This window comes from Panicum hallii, chromosome 1 (genome assembly GCF_002211085.1).
Source record: "Panicum hallii strain FIL2 chromosome 1, PHallii_v3.1, whole genome shotgun sequence".
Classification (NCBI taxonomy): Eukaryota; Viridiplantae; Streptophyta; class Magnoliopsida; order Poales; family Poaceae; genus Panicum; species Panicum hallii.
This window is the reverse complement of record NC_038042.1, coordinates 6283551-6300288: the sequence shown is the minus strand read 5'-3', so window position 1 is coordinate 6300288 and position 16738 is coordinate 6283551. Positions and strand designations below refer to the sequence as shown.

Here is a 16738-nt window from a genome sequence, read left to right as displayed (position 1 = left end):
GCGCTTCGCTGTTGTGGGGGTGACGTGGATTCTCTTGGTAGCATGTGATCGTTGTGGCTCCGGTCCTGCCACCATTTCAAGGGTCTTGCGGTCGAGCCTCGATATCCGTGTTTCGATTAGGTTCTTAGGGCTTTTTTGTGAGATTGTCGTGCTATTGACAAATTAAACTAGATGCAGTGGGCTGCAAAGTTTAATGCTGTTTTCCATATTTCTCAAAAGAAAAGAGTAATGTTGCAACAAAGTTTCCCTCATGATTTCAACTCATACCATATGTAAAATTTACCTAGCTTGTCACGTCCTCAAGTGCCAACAATGTGGAAATGAAGATTTGAGCGGGTGTTTGAACCATATATATTCACTGGAATGAAGAGATGAGTGAGGGTCTAAGTTGCCAATGGATACAAGATCGAATATTTCATTATTGCCCCACCCATACAGTATTGCAAAGAAGAAGCCTTGTAGAAATTAGCTTGTATTTAAACCCTCACATATTCACATTCCATCATCCTTTCCATATTAGCAACCTGCATGGAGCACTTAGGGTCAAATCATGTTAATCATGCCAAAATAGCATCAAAATAGTAAATTGAGGAGGATTTTTTTTTTTGCAATGGCATTATACTTGTGGGGCAGTAAATGCAACAGTTTCTTTTTTATCTGTAAAAAGCTTTTGCAATTTTCACTAGAAAAAGGTGCACAGATCATTCCAAGAAGGACTTGTCAATGTACATCATACATGCGAAAATATTCCCTTTGCTTTTGGAATGCAAGAAGACTGATTATGCAACTGCACTGCTAGCTGCCTCTGCCAGCGATGAGAATATCCTTTGTCCCGGTGATAGTATTGCTTGAGGATCATACTTCGCCTTTAGCTCGATAATTTTGTTCCATCTTGAGATGTGTGGTGGTGGAAGGTATTGTTTGTATTCCATGCCCGCCTTCTCGCAGAATGCTAGTACCGCCTTGCTGTCTCTATTTAGTTGCTCCACGTCACTGACCGACAATGCTGACCAAAGCAAAGCCACATTGTAGAACACATCATCACTGGTGGGGGTCATCGTTGTCATCCGGTCATCCCATCTATCCTTGTTCATGGGGTACATGATGATGAGACCAGCCGGGTTGGCATCCCTGAAAATGCGCTTGAACACACCGGCATCAAACTCAAGGATCCGAGACCGGGGGATGAAGAGGTTTAGCCATGGGTGTGGCACATCCCACACGCCTGCCGATCAGAGCGCCATCTCCTCCTTGCACACATGATCAAGGAATTCTGCGAAGGCGACATCCTTGGCGAACACAAATCCTGGCTCAAAGCTTAGCTGCCTCAGTAGTGCCTCCATTTTCTGCGAGGAATGCAAAACAAACTAAGGTTCGGTCAAAACATCCAGGAGTAACAATGACAGAGGATTGGACAAGGTTTTCATTCCTACCTGATCCACCATTGTTGTAGCATCCTCATTGTAGTACATAGCCCCCTCGATGCAGTAGAGGGTGCTCGACCCGGACCGTGAGGCAAGCCCAGCAAGTCTAGTAATGTTAGCACCGGAGAAAAATAACGTTGACTTGGGACCTTCAGAAAGGGTTCGTTTGAGCTGGACTTGGCCTTCAACGTAGTCGAACCCAGACTCGCTTGCCTGATCCGAGATGAGCACCTCTTGGTCCTTGGTTTTTTTTCTTTTTTTTTTTTGAGATTAACCTCTTGGTCCCTGGTGAAAGTGACCACGCTCGAATAGGCTAGCCGGACCCAACGCACCCGCTTTGGGGCTGGCTCGAGCCCAATTCTAGCCTGGGTTATTACCCTGAACTGGCCCAGCCCACCAAGCACTGCGAAGAACAGGTCAGAGTTCTGGGCCCGAGAGCATGTTACCATCTCACCCGTTCCTGCGTAGTATTTTTTAAGTTTTTGCTTATTTAGTAACTGCTGATTGATGATGATTAGCAGTAGTTAATGATGTTTAGTTAACGAAGCTGAGTTAAGGCGCAGGCAGGTGTTGCGACGATACCTGTGATCACGTCGAGTTCGTGCACGTTGGCGATCTGCGGGCCGTGCCGGAACGCCTGCCCGCCGATGCCGGCGTTGGAGAGCGTCCCGCCGACAGTGAGGTGCAGGTAGTCGGTGCACACGCGCGGCGCGAGCCCGTGCCCCAGCGTAGCGCGGAGGACGTCGGCCCACAGCTGCTCGCCTTCGGCGTCGACGTGCGGCTCATCCGCGCCTGCGGCGGCCGCGGACACGTTGACGCGCGCGCGGTGGCCGCGCCCCAGCGCGCGCATGTCCACGACCACGCCGCCCGGGGCGAGCGTCTGGCCGCGCCCGGAGTGCCCCTTCCCGAGCGGCGCCACGGGGAACGGCGCCGGCGAGGAGGCGGAGAACCGGATGAGCTCGGCGATGTCGTCAGGCGTGGCCGGGTGGAGGACAGCCTCCGGCGCGGCCTCAACCATGTGGCCGAAGTCCGTCGACGCCTTCGCCGTGGAGGCGCGGTCCGTGCAGATCCTCGAGGCGATGCCAAGGCTGAAGAGATCGCGCGGGAGGCCACCGGCTGCCGCCGCCAATGGACGGAGCTGGCCGGCAAGGACACAGAGGAAGGTGGTGACGACGAGGAGTCGCACGAAACGAGTTCCTGCCATGCTGTTCTTGCCACGAAACGAGGAGTCGCACGAAATAGAGGTTGCTTGTGTGTTCTTGAGGTCAAGATCTCCCAAGGTATTCATAGGATTAGGAAACCATTTGTCACGACCCAAAATTTAAAAGCACAAGATTAAAATTTAAGCAACATCATCATGAGCATCATCCAAGCATCAAGGAGCATCATGTGCATTTAATTACCTAGTGATCATCCATTTTCTTGTGTGATTTAAGTGTAGGTTGTGAAGCAAGTTCAAATTTTGCTATGTAACTGTGCCTCTAAATATTTTATTCAAATACTATATTTAAAATGGTGATTTGTAGATATTTTTTCCTTAATTTTTCGATACCTTTTCCGAGCCATAAAATTCTTGGAAAGTTGGAAAACTGCAGTTTTGGATGAATTATTGTGGGAAATATTTAATGGATTTTTGAGTGTTTGTTGTTGCAATATGTTATTGGTAGTGTGATCTTGCTTCAGTAAAAATTTGGTGAATTTTGGAGCCCGGGAAGTACCAGTTTTAGATTTTTGAAGTTTAGCCTTTCATTTTCGGGTATTTTCCTTTCCTCCCGACCCCACCCGTCAGCCTCTCCTCTCTCTCCCCGCGCGCCCAGGCCAGCGCGTCAGCCCCTCCCTCCGTGTCTCCCGCGCCTCCGCCCGCGCCCGTTGGGCGCCCGCGCGGTGGCGCACGCCGGCGGCCGCTGGCTGGGCCAGCGTGGCCGCCGCCCCTTCACTTCCCCGTTGCCGCCCGCTCGCCTCCCTCTCATCCCATTCAAACGCGCCCGTTCTACTCCCCCGGCCCAAACCCTAACGCCCCCGCCTCTCCCTCTTCCTCCCGCTGCCGCTTCCCCTTCCGCTCGCCCGCCGGCCGCCGCATTCCGTCGCCGTCGGTGAGCCCCCATCCAATCCCTCGCGCCCACACCACCTCCTCCCTCTCCTCGTTCAATTCCGGCCGCTCGCCGCCTTTCCCTCTGCCCGCAGCTCCTCCCCGACGCGCTCCTTCCTCCGCCGCCGCCGTGCTCCGTCGCGCTGCCACTCACCGCCTCGCCCCGCTCCCCCGTGCCGCGGGCGAGCACTGCCGTTGCGTCGTGCTGCTCGCGCGCGCCGCCCCCGCCCGTTTGCGCCCCCTGCCACTCCACCGCCTGCTAGCCACGCGCGTGCGTCCGCGCGCGGGCCGCGCCGCGGGCGTGCGCTAGCCGCGCCCGTGGCGAGTCAAGGCCATGGCTGGCCTTGACTTCGCCTGGGTCGCGCACTGGCCGCCTGGGCCCGCCTGTCGGCGCCCAGGGGCGCTAGATCCGGGTGGATCTAACGCTTGCCGCCCCTTTTTCTTTTTGTCATTTCATGCTGTTTTTTGTAAATTGCATAGAAAATGTTATAGGTCTCCAAAAATTGTAAAACTAGATTTGTTTGACTCCTCTATGATAGATCTATTTAGAGAAATTAAGTTAGAGCATTGTAAAGTCATGTGCCATGAGTTATAATTTGTTATTGCTAAACCTAGTTAAATGCTTAACTTATTTTGTGATGATCCAAAGATGCTAAACCAAGCTTTGTTAGGATCCTGGCTGAAAGTTCTAGATGATGATACAGTTGGTGCGAGTGTTTTCATGCTGTTTGCTAGAGTTTTAATGTGTTTACTTAAATTCTGCCTGCAAAATTGTTTATTGTGTAACTTTTGATTGAAAATTGATAAAATGATAAAACCACTACTGTTACTTTTTTTTTACCATATCTTCTATCTCCAGTAATTCTTTAAGAATTTATAGAGATGTTTGAGTACCTTTTAAGATTTAACTTGAGTCTAGCAGCTGAAAATTATAAATGATACAAGTAATTCCACAAAAATATTTTTGAGGCAATTTGAACTCTCATAAGTTTATTTTGAGATCTCCTGTATGCCCAATTTAAATCATGATTTATGCTTGTTAGATGTCTTGCTAAGCAAAGTTCGCCTCGGTCCTAGAATTTAAAAGTAGTAATCGAGCTTGTTGTGCCATGGTCGTATTGCTTTCGTGTTGGAGTGACATTTTTCTTCCATTGCCATTTCATTGCATGTCATCTCATGTTGGCATCATCCTAATGCATACATCTCATTCATGCATTATAGTGACCGAGACGCCAGAGGACGCACCCGTTGAGCCCACCGAGACCGTTGAGACCGAGCCGGGAGCCGAGTGTGTTGTGGATCAAGAAGAGAACCAAGGCAAGCAGCTAAGCATGATCTCTTAACCCTTTTTAACTTGATTAGACTTAGTTATCTCAATGGGTATATATGTATATTCTATATGTTTAATTATTGCATCGTCGATCCTATTTACTTGTCATGACCACCCTTGTTTTCGCCCTCATGTCCTTGTCACGTGTAGTAGCAACCAAATGATCTAGCAAAGGCTTAGTCATGCTTAGAGTTGACTTTTAAACTTGCAAGATACATTGGAATAGGATTACCTTGTTCACTACACTACTACTAGTATTTTCATGCTTATTCGTTGATTGTCGGAAGTTTGGGAAAAGGGGGTTAGCGAGATGGTTATGTCTTAATTCGAGCGGAAGGTAGGGCCTAGGGAAAGGAGTCTCGGAGGCATAGTCCGCTCTAATTGGTTAAGGACCGTCCGTGGATGACCTTGGAAATTGAGCACTTATCGTACTACCACATATCCATTCATGGGGTGGATAAACCGATTACCCTCTAGTTCTAATCGTTGATGCACGGTCCTAGATGCGTGGCCATAGGACTTTGTAGAGAGGCTTAGGGGGTCGGTGGACCTAGGTAACTCTCCGCGCAAGTTAGGCGTGATGTTCAACGGTTACGACTTATCGGGAAAGGTTGATGCGAGTACCCCCTTGCCCAACGTGATCGGTTGGGTGAGTCGCATGGTCCTTGTGTCGTGCGGGTAAAGATGTACACCCTTGCAAGGTTATTGAATCAATTCGAATTGCCGCGCTCTCGGTTATGAGCAAGCTCTTTATCCTACGAATTCTTCGTAGAAGTTTTGGTCATGTGGTTGGTTACTCGTTACCTCTTGTTGATGTTTAGGGATTGGTTAATTTAATTAACTAAAACTTGAGGTGGGTTGGGCAAGTTAATTAAAATGCTAGCAAGCTAGGTGTGGAGTTAGGGAGCTCATGCTTAACTATTATTACTTAACCCTAAAGCCTCTCTGTGAGCCTTCATATGCATACTCTTTGATTATTAATTATTTGCGTAAGTCTTGCGAGTACCTTTATACTCATGTTGTTATATTATACTAAGATGCAGGTGAGCCGGAAGTGGTATTTGGCCATTTCTACCCCGCCGAATCCGGCGCGGGCGAGGAGTAGGCCAACGCGGTTAATGGTGTCCTTGAGCAAGACGCCATTATTCTTTATCGTTATATTTTCCTCTGCGCATCGTACTTGGAATTATCATGATAAACATTGAACTCTATGGTCTTTATCTCTTTCTAATGTTATTTGTGAGCCCGAGGCTTGTATCCCTTATTTGAACCTTTAAATTTCAGATTTGGAACCTTCCCTTATATTAATGTTGCAATGGTTAGTGGCTTATCTTTGTGGATCATTAGCGACGTATGAGCTTGTGACGGTATGTGTATGTACATGATCTTGGGCATATGTTGGAGCACATACCGGGACTACCGGATTTAATATTATTTTCGGCGAAAAGTTAAGTTGGTCCTCGGTAGTTTAGATGTGGGTTAACCCGTGGCGCGCCATTTGTGCGAGCGCGTTTTAGCTCTCATCTTCATGATAAGGACCGACGGTTTCGCTTAAAATGATGTTAAATTGGGCGGTTCTCATACCATTTGGCCTGCCAATTTTGACGCCTTGACGGAATGGAGGATTGTTTCGTTCTGAATATTTTTGGGACTGATTGGCCTTTAGAAAAGAAGGAATAAGAATGGACTTGAAGACGACTAGATGAAACTTATTTATACTAATAACGCGCATACTTAGGTCCAGTCTTGTTTCCTCCATATCTAAGTCTTATTTTCTTAGAAGAAAGCATCTCTATGCGCAGATGGCATCTCCTGGGTACTTCCTTCCTTGTGATCAGAGATTTCCACACCTTGACCCTCTCATGTTCATCTTTGTATACATGTAACAGACGCCGATGGTATCTGTCCATGTTCTGGACTGTGTTCGCGGCAGTACCTGACGCAACGAGGGAGTGGCCATTGCCGGACGACGAACAGTTACCGGTCAATGGTCTGGATCGGTTGCTAGCTTCTGGTGCTGGAAGCCTAGCCTGCAACTAAGCTACCACAAAGGAGAAGAATGCAGTGTTTCTAGTGACCCTATGGGTTATGGCGCTGATCGGAATACCTTGAGACATGGGCAAAAAATTTCGGCAATTGTAGGTGAAATGGCAAGGAAGGTACACGTGAGGCTCTGAGTTCAAAGCCTACACACTGCACGTGCGTAAATTGTGCGCTGAGAACGGCGACAGCCACAAAACAAGTTCCTGTCATGCTTCTCATCGCCGTAACAATGACTTGAGGTGATGAACTTGAATTGTGGGAGTTGGCTGCTTTGGTGACCATAAACTATAAAAAAGGAGATGATGTTTATGTGTTCCTGAGGTCAGGAACCCCAAGGTATATGTAGGACACCAATCAGCCTTGCAGACATTGACGGATGGAGGTACAGAAGAGTTCTGTAACATCTTTCTGAATATTTCGGAACTGATTGACTTTCGGAAAAAAAGAAACCGGAATGCACCTGAGGAATCATCTGCTGGTTTTGAGGTTTTGACTTGTATAGTGTATATTAATGATTATTGGTCAGAGAAATTCCTTTCTATCATTGCGTTTTCCATTTCTGGAGATCATGCTTGGTCAGACACTGAGATCAATATCTCTTCTGCCTTGCTGGCTGAGAAATACATAAACTAAACATAGTGGGCAAACTGTAAGCTTCGGCGTTAGTCAATAAAAGGAAATGTTTCACAATTTGATCACTTTGTCTTTCTTTTAGGAAATGTCAATTCCCATTCCGCACCATAGCTTGCATATGACTTGAGAGCCTTGGCTGCTTTAGTGATAAGAAACTAGAAAAGGAGACATTTTTTTTGTGTGTTATTGAGGTCAATAACTCCCGATGTATTTATAGGATAGTAGGAGATAATGAGATATCATTCTGCCTGGCAAACATTGACATATGGAGGTGCAGCAGAGCTGTGTCTTCTTCTTTTTTCTGAATATTATGGAACTGATTGATTTTATGGGGATGCACCTGAAGCGTGACTAGGGAAAACCTATGTGTGTTCACATTGCTGGTTTTTAGTTTTTGACTTGTAGAGAGTATATGTAAATGATTATTTGTCAGAACGATTTCTTTTAGTTTCTGAAACATGTTTGGTCAGAAATTGAGATCAATATCCCTTCTGCCATTCAGGCTGAGAAAGACATACTATATAGCCTAGTGGCCACACTGTAAGCCTTCACATAGTCAAACTCAAGTAAATGTAATCTTAATTTGATCACTTTTTGCGTTCCTTTCAAAAGATTGTTGATTCCCATTCGTCACCATACCATGAAAAAATTGAGCTTGGTAAAATCAGGCGAGCACTAATAAATCAGAATGCAAAATTAGGTCCATTCAAAGCGAACATCACGGTGATCTGGCAATAACCATGTGACTGTATCTGTAGTGATCAACTGACGGTCGGAGATTTTGTCCACATGACAACAACCCTGACTAACAACCAGCCATGCAGGCAGGTAAACAAGGAATTGACTCTCAATTTCTAACACAGCATGACCCGCCCTTCTCTTTTCATGATGCTAAACTCCATTGACATTCCGGTTCCTTAATTTCCGGCACGAATAGTTTTTGGAGTAACGGGAACGTAAGCGCATTTCTTTTTGAACTCAACCATATTGATTATAATTGTGAATTCTTCTGTTCAGATGAAAAATTTAAACTGGATGTAAATAAAAAAAATACTAGATAACAGAGTGCAGCGATGCATGAATGTCGAGGGGCTATGTTTATCTGACCATATCAAAGATGCTGATACGTCAACCGCTGAAAGCCTGAAACAGTCTCCACGGGTTAATGGTGGACACCTCAGCGTTGTGAGCCCTTTAAAGAATCAATCCTTCATTATAAAAAGAAAAAGAATAATCAATCCCTCAGGCCGAAACGGGGGCCCACTTACCGGCTGGTGGTTCATTTCATGCATGCACGAGACCACACCATGATGCCCATAAGATCGATGTCTTTCCTAGTCTTGTTCGACCAGTGCCAGGAATCAATGGTTGCAGTGCATTTTGCATTTTTGCCTAGTGTATATTGGTTGGATCGACCGTCCATACAACTAGCTATTTGGAGGAAAAATGAAGCGAAGAAGGACCGTGGAGGTGCTACGGAGGCGAAGAAAATGGCAAACCAGTCCTCTTTGAACTGGAAATCATGTACAAAAGTTTCCTGCAACTGTGATCTAAATGAAAGAGAAAAAAGAGACGAAAATCAAGTCGAGCTACAATTGCCCCTCCTTCCAGTTATCCAGCAAAAATGCTGGTTTGGCTTTTACTACCTCCTAATTAACAAACTCAAAAATTATGTGCAAATTGATCCCTAGCTACAAAACACCTATCACATACACTCTACACGCCGAAGTCCAATTAGGCAGTCGCAACGCCATCAGCCGCAGCTCGTGAAGGGAAGATCTTGTGACCTCGTGATAGTATCGTCTGAGGATCATACTTGGCCTTCAGCTCAGCAACTTTGCCCCACTTGGCCCCAAAATGTTGTTGCCACCCCTCTTGAGATGTGTGGTGTGGTAAGTACTGCTTGCATTCCATGCCTGTCTTAGCGCATAAATCCAACACCGACTTGTTCGCTCTCTCCAGCTGCTCCACATCGTCTGCTGATAGTGCCGACCAAAGCAGACTCACGGCGTAGAAAACATCCTCATCGGCGGTTGGGGTCATCGCCGTCATCCGATCATCCCACCTATCCTTGTTCATGGGGTACATAAGGATTATCCCAGCCGGGTTGGCGTCCCTAAGGAGACCTTTGAATACACCAGCGTCAAAGTCAAGTATGCGAGACCGGGGGATGAAGAGGTTTAGCCATGGATGCGGCACTTCCCACACACCGGCTGACCGGAGCGCACTCTCCTCCTCTCTCACACGATCAAGGAACTGCACATACGTCGCGTCCTTGGTGAACACAAACCCTGGCTCGAAGTTTAGCTGATCCAAGAGCGCCTCCATTTTCTATAACAAAAGCAAAACCAAGTTAACTCTTTTTTTCATTCAAAGCGGTAGGTTTAAGCGTAATGATGAAATTAAATTTGTTTCCTATTCGAGTTAGTACCTGATCCACAGATATGGTGGCATCCTCGTTGTAGTACATGGCGCCTTCGATGTAGTAGATTGCGGCGGAGTCGGTCCTCGAAGCGAGGCCAGCCAGCCTACTGAGATCGGTGGTGGAGAAGAAGGGTGTTGACTTGGGACCTTCAATGAAGGACCGGTTGAGCTGGACTTGGCCTTCAACGTAGTTGAACCCGGCCTCGCTGGCTTGATTTGATATGAGAAACTCCTGATCCTTGGTGAACATGGCTATGTCCGAGTAGGCAAGCCGGACCCAGCGCACCCGCTTTGGAGCCGGCTCAAGCCGAATCCGCGCCCGGGTGATGACCCCGAACTGCCCCAACCCACCCAAGGCCGCAAAGAACAGGTCCGAGTTCTTGTCCCGGGAGCACGTCACCATCTCCCCCGTTCCTGCATTGGGTGTGATACTCCTGGTTAGTTGCTTAACAGATCAATAGCAAAAAATTACTGTTGCTCATTGATCATGCCGGAACGCTGGGATGGTACCTGTGATCACGTCGAGTTCGTGCGCGTTGGCGATCTGCGGGCCGTGCCGGAACGCCTGCCCGCCGATGCCCGCGTTGGAGAGCGTGCCGCCGACGGTGAGCCGGAGGTAGTCCGTCCACACGCGCGGCGCGAGGCCGTGCCGCAGCGCCGCGCTGAGCACGTCGACCCACAGCTGCTCGCCGCCGGCGTCGACGTACGGCTCCGCGCCGGCCGCCGCGGACACGTTGATGCGGGCGGCGCGGTGGCCGCGCCCCATCGAGCGCATGTCCACGACGACGCCGCCGGGGGCGAGCGACTGGCCGCGCCAGGAGTGGCCCTGCCCGCGAGGCGCCACGGGGAACGGCGCCGGCGAGGAGGCGGAGAACCGGATGAGCTCGGCGATGTCGGCGGGCGTGCGTGGATGGAACACGGCCTCCGGCGCGGCCCTGACCATCCGGCCGAAGTCCGTCGACGCCTTCGCCGTCGTGTTGCGGTCGGTGCGGAGCCTCGACGCGATGCCCAGGTTGAAAATGTCGCCGGGGAGGCCGGCGGCGGGCAATGGCCGGAGCTGGCCGGCAGCGACGGAGAGGAAGCTGGTGATGAGAGCGAGTGCCACAAAACGAGCTCTTGCCATGCTTCTCTTGCTGCCACTACGCAATTGGATGTGTTGGCAAGACCTTTGTGGATAGAAACTATAAAAGGAGAGATTGCTTGTGATGAGTCCTTGTGGTCTAGAGCATCCCTGGTATTTATAGGATACCATTTGGCCTTGCAAACGTTGACAAATGGAGGTACAGCAGAGCTTTCGGACTATTGAAAATTGTTCTGAATATTTTCAAACTGATTGACTTTTGGCAAAAGGAGAAGGTGTGTACCTGAACCATGACAAGGAAAAAAAATAGTTAATGAGTAGGCTGCATCTCCTGGTTTTGAGATGTTGACTTGTGGAAGTATCTTAATGATTATTGGTCAGAGCAATATTTCTTTCTAGCGTCACCTTTCTTAAGGTCAAGAATGGGCAGAGACTCTGAGCAAATTTTCTTCTGCTTTGCAGGCTGAGAAACACATAAATTGAGTACGGAATCGGTAGAGACTCGGAGCAAATTTTCTTCTGCCTTGCAGGCTGAGAAACATATAAATTGATTACCACATGTGGCCAAATGTAAGCTTTCAGTTAGTCTCTAACCTTTTTTTTTCTCTTGAATACATAGGAGAGATGCGCATCTTTATTAAGTAGCAGCAATAAAGTTTGTTACAACGCGAGGTTAATAATTTTAGTTCTTTGAAATTTACCCTATTAGTTTTTAGCTTAATAACTTAGATATATACTCCACCATCTTAAGAAGCATGTGACTGTAGGGATCAACTGACGGCAGGAGATTTTGTCCACATGGCAGCAACCCTGACGAGCAACCAATGATGCAGGTAGGTAAACTGGAAACTGACTCTCGGTTTCTAGCACGGCATGCATGAACTCTTCACGATCCTCCACGCCTCCATTGACATTCCGGTTCGTTGATGTCCGGCAGGAATACTCTACGGAGTGACAGGGATGTAAGCGCTTCTTCTGAAACTCGACAGTATTTTAATCGTGAGTTCGTGTGCAGTCGGATCACAAATTTAAACTGATGGGTGTGAAGAAAAATATATCCTTCCGACGGCAGGATTAGTGTATAAATAAACAAAACTGAAACAATAAAAGATTGGCAGGCTGCAAGGATGCATGAATGTCGAGGGGTTTATGTTTTTTCAGACCAAATCAAATCTGAAGATTTGTCAACTGCCTGAATGATGTCCATGGGTTCGTGGTGGACACCTCACTGTTCTCTGCCCTTTAAAGAAGCCGCAAGGCCGGAAAACAAAGGCCAAGTTACCTGATGGTTCATGCACGAGCTCAGACGACCTTGATGCCCCGCCTGATGTGTCTTAATGTAGGTACAGGTTTGGGTCAACGGTTGTAGAGCATTTTGTTTGTAATTCTTTTATATGCTTAGCAGAGCATTTTCCTTCCTCCAATCCATGCTTTTAGGGGTTCTTTTTTGTTTAAGTTTTGACATTCTGTACGTGCGTGTCCTATTTTTAACAATGGTACTGGAGCTCAACCTCATTTCGTTAAATATAGTCAGAGGCAACACCACATGAGCCCAACAAACGAGGAACGCCTCACACGCAAACGGAGCCATGCTGCATCATCATTGCATTTCTGATCCAAAATGGGCACACAACTGATTAAGTATTGGCAAGATTTTTGGCGAATGCTTGTAAGTTTTAGGACTTATATTCATGGTTTCTTTAGGTTTATTTTTTGTTCAACTGATTTTTTATGACACAAAGAAATAGTTTTTTAGAACTTATATCCATGATTTCCTTAGTTAGTTTGCTCAACTAATTTCCTATGACATAAAGAATAATAGCAAGATGTTTCTTTGTCAGTCAACCATAAATTTTGAACTTATAAGTACAAGTATTTGAAATTTACATATAGAATATAGAATATATGAACAGTGCTATTCTACACCTTAGGTGTGGAGAACTAATTTTTTTATACTTATATATGAACTAGTTTCTTTATACTTATATCCATGATTTCCTTAGTTTGTTTAACTAATTTCTTATGACATAAAGAATAATAGCAAGATGTTTCTTTGTCAGCCAACCATAAATTTTGAACGTATAAGTATACGTATTTGGAGGTGTGGAGGTTATTCTATGTTTCTACATTCTACGGTCAAAATACTAATCGAACTGGCCAGAAATTATTGAATTGAATTACAATATTACCTAATCACGTTAGTAAAAAATACAAGTAATTTTACGCAGTAGTTATTAGAAAATTTGTTCCGTAGGTGTAGCTACCCATAATGTGTAGCATAGCACATAGATGAAATATATTACCCATGACTAATCATAGTAGCGGTAATGATATTCTACATCCTAGGTGTAATGATTATTCTATACTTAGCAGTTAAATTATTGATTAAATTGATCAAAAATTATAGAACCGAATTGTCATATTGCTAAACCACATCTAGTAATTAGTAATTATGCGTAGTAGCTATTACTAAAAATTTGTCTAGTAATTAGTTAGACATAGCTACACCAGCACATTGGTGATTGTAATACTTGAATTTAAGTTAATGTTTTCAGCAAAATAAAGATATAATTTATTTTAGGTTAGGATACTTTAAAATTCTTAACCAATTATTGTTATCAGTACGAAGCTTTTGACATTATCAAACCAATTGATTTTGAGCTGTAACTTTGACTCGCAGCATTCTTTATTTGTATTTTAAATTTAAAAATGTTACATTGATGACAACTAAACTTTGAAGTTGTAATAACTTGTAGATTTAATTGGCATCACATCAACAAAATAATTGAACTATCCAAAATTTTCAAAGCAGATAATTCGCTGGCCTAGAACTCGTACCACCACTTGGATCCGCGACCTGCAATCATGTGTGGCTAAGATTGTTTGCTCTCTTTGTGGGACAGACGTAGTAGACGGTTCGTGATGATGTAGGGTAGATAAGAATCCAGCGAGTGAAAAGAGGCCCGTGAAGGTGAGACGCGGGTGGCCTGCTTTAGCCCAGGTATCGACGAGAGCAACGTGGGCCCGGCCCAGAAGAATCCGGCCGTCCAACAAATAAATAGTTATGACCGGTCCAGGCCCGACGAGCAGCCGTGACGTCGCGGCGGGCGGGTGGCATCGTCAGCCCCTCAGCCGGCCCGACGTGTATGCCACCGCGATGACGGCCAGGTGGCTGCCGGTCGTGACGCCGGTTTCTTCTTTCCCAAGACGCCGCGGCCGTGCTCGTGAATCCCGCGTGCGGCGGCGGCGGCGCCCCGTCCGGCCGCCCGGTGTTCAAGCTTTCACATGTACACGGCGGCACTTGGAGAGGGCGGCGGCGGCGGCGGGCGAGCACGCGCGTGCTCGACTCTCGCCGCAGCTGCCGCCGCGTGTAACCGTCTCGCCTAGTGGGCAAGGACCGCATGGTCAGCCAGCCCTCCCTCCACCATGCAGAGGCAACTCCATCCTCCACTGCTCCGTTCACACAAGCACGCCGGCGTCTTCGTCTTCAATCTTCATCATCGCCCGCACTCCTCGCAGCAAGAAAAAAGCAGCTGGGCCTCCCCCACTACCGAAATGGGCCGAAACCAAAACCGGCTTTTTATTATCTTTATTATTGCCAACCACCCCACAACACGCAAAACAAAACACATGGACATGGCGATGTTGCTATATAGCTCTCCACGCTTGGCCGCTAGCTCGCCGAAGTCCACAGGGTCGTCTTCGTCGTTCGTCCCCTTGCTTCACGCGCACACCAAGAAAAGGAAAAAAAAAATTAGGCGGTGAGGCTCCTCCACTCAGTCACTCAGCCAAGCACTGAACTGAAGTGAAGCAGGGCGAGGAGGAAAGGCCATGGCGGCCATGGGGCTTCCCGAGCTGGCGCTGCGGCTCTGCGTGGTGCCGCTCGCAGTGGCCTCGCTCTGGGAGATGGCCACCAACAGGCAGGCCGACGACACCTACGGGGAGGTCAGGTTCTCCGACCTCTCCGGCTTCACGTAAGCGCCCATCACCCTCGTTCGCCTCGGCTGCTTGCTGCCTGCTGCAAAATTCGTCTGGTTCTCTTTGCCGTGTCTATAAGTTTGGGTAGAATTTGGCTGAATCAGTGAGTACGTATGAGAGCTTAGCACCACGATCAAATTTCTTCAGTGAAATGAGTTCTTAATTAGGCGCTCTAATCAAGTTATTATAATTCCCCCTTGTTTGTTTTTTCTTCGCTCTTGTACTGCTTTGGAGTTTCTGGCAAAACTTTAGTACTATTCCCGAATCACACCATGATGCCAAGAAGTTTCAATTGATCTTTTTTTCTCTCAGCTATTTGGTCGGCATCAACGCCGTCACAGCTGCCTACGCCGTAGCCTCCATCTTGCTGTCGCCCTTCAAGTCCTTCGCGCAGTACGATTGGCTGGTTCTTGTCCTGGATCAGGTCTGACCAAACATCTTCTTTATACCTTTCGCTTTTAGATTGGCTACTTCAATGCCATCTTTGGTACTTGCTGTTCACTTGCTTGGTGAGAAGACAACTGTTCATCGAGTACACAACTTTAGGAGCAGGGGTAGGAGGAGGAGGAGGTAGGAATAGCCGGAATTTAGGAAACAATAAACGGCCCAACTTTAGCAGAGTACACAAGTGTTTCACAGTGGACACCAGCAAGAGATATCTGCCCTTGCACAAAAAATTTGTTCCTTTTTGCTGTGAAATTCGTTGAGAGAATCCTACGATGTTCTTGCTCCCCAAACCGGTCCTGATTAAAAGAAAAAAAAATTACTCAGCGCTGACATTGCCCGGGACATGCAGGCGTCGGCGTACCTGCTGGTGACGTCGGCCTCGGCGGCGGCGGAGGTGCTGCAGCTGGCTCGCCACGGCGACCGGGACGTGTCGTGGGGCGAGGTGTGCTCCTACTTCGGCCGGTTCTGCGGCAGGGCCACGGTGTCCCTGGCGCTGCACGCCGCCGCGCTCGCCTGCTTCGTCGCGCTCTCCCTCGTCTCCGCCTACCGGGTCTTCAGCAGGTGTCATCCCCCCGGCGTCGTCTCCGCCGCCGACGGCTCCGAGCCTGAGCCCAAGCATGCGCAGGAGCAAGGGAAGTAGACAGACAGGTGGTGCCGGTAGCCCAACAGGCTAGCTGATGGGTCTTGACCCCAAGTTAAATCTGTTAAGTGTGTTGATGCTGATGATCTGATTGCCAGAGGCACTGCTGGATGCAGCAATCTGTGCTGTGCTGTGCTGTTCTACTAAAGCGATCGATCGAGTGTGAGAGCCAGTAATAAGTAAGCCGTGCCTGTGCTGCTGTGTGATAACCTGAAGATGCCATGGACTGATGCCCACATCGCTCGATTCTTATGCAGATAACAATAGGGGGAAAATAGCTGACATGTGATTAGGGAGATGACTTATGTTTTCTGCAGTTGATCTTCAGGATCTGGACCGAACTGTCTGGTCATGTGGCGATGCAACGAGCGTGCCTTGTCGCTGTCGGGACGAGTGGCATCCGATGACGCAAGAGGCCAAGAACAGTGCGCTTAGCTGGAAAGGGAAAACCAAGATGAAATGGAGGAACGTGCTGACAGGTCCCGCTAGCTATCCTCTTTCACAACGGGGGAACAAAATCTGACTAAGCCTAACCTAACAGCAAATCTGACTGCCCCGACCCGGCAGCAGGAAGCGACGGATCTGAACCGATGAGCCATCCCATGATCCATAACATCTCACTTGGGTCACTGATCTAGCGCCATTGCTG

General features: G+C 47.7%; 2 protein-coding genes and 1 pseudogene across 2 annotated transcripts; 1 reads left to right on the top strand and 2 right to left on the bottom strand.

Annotated features, from left to right (window-relative positions):
- Positions 1 to 779: 779 nt before the first annotated feature.
- Positions 780 to 2628, bottom strand: LOC112895257 (annotated as a pseudogene).
- A 6469-nt stretch (positions 2629 to 9097) lies between these two features.
- Positions 9098 to 11066, bottom strand: LOC112874998 (cytokinin dehydrogenase 7-like). Its single transcript, XM_025938657.1, has 3 exons — positions 10454 to 11066; positions 9951 to 10357; positions 9098 to 9850 (listed from the first exon to the last, which is right to left on the bottom strand). The coding sequence occupies exons 1-3, from the start codon at positions 11064 to 11066 to the stop codon at positions 9254 to 9256; spliced, it is 1617 nt and encodes a 538-aa protein (XP_025794442.1). The 3' UTR covers positions 9098 to 9253.
- Positions 11067 to 14692: 3626 nt separating this feature from the next.
- Positions 14693 to 16325, top strand: LOC112901298 (CASP-like protein 2D1). Its single transcript, XM_025970181.1, has 3 exons — positions 14693 to 14998; positions 15315 to 15426; positions 15799 to 16325. The coding sequence occupies exons 1-3, from the start codon at positions 14856 to 14858 to the stop codon at positions 16087 to 16089; spliced, it is 546 nt and encodes a 181-aa protein (XP_025825966.1). The 5' UTR covers positions 14693 to 14855; the 3' UTR covers positions 16090 to 16325.
- Positions 16326 to 16738: the final 413 nt, after the last annotated feature.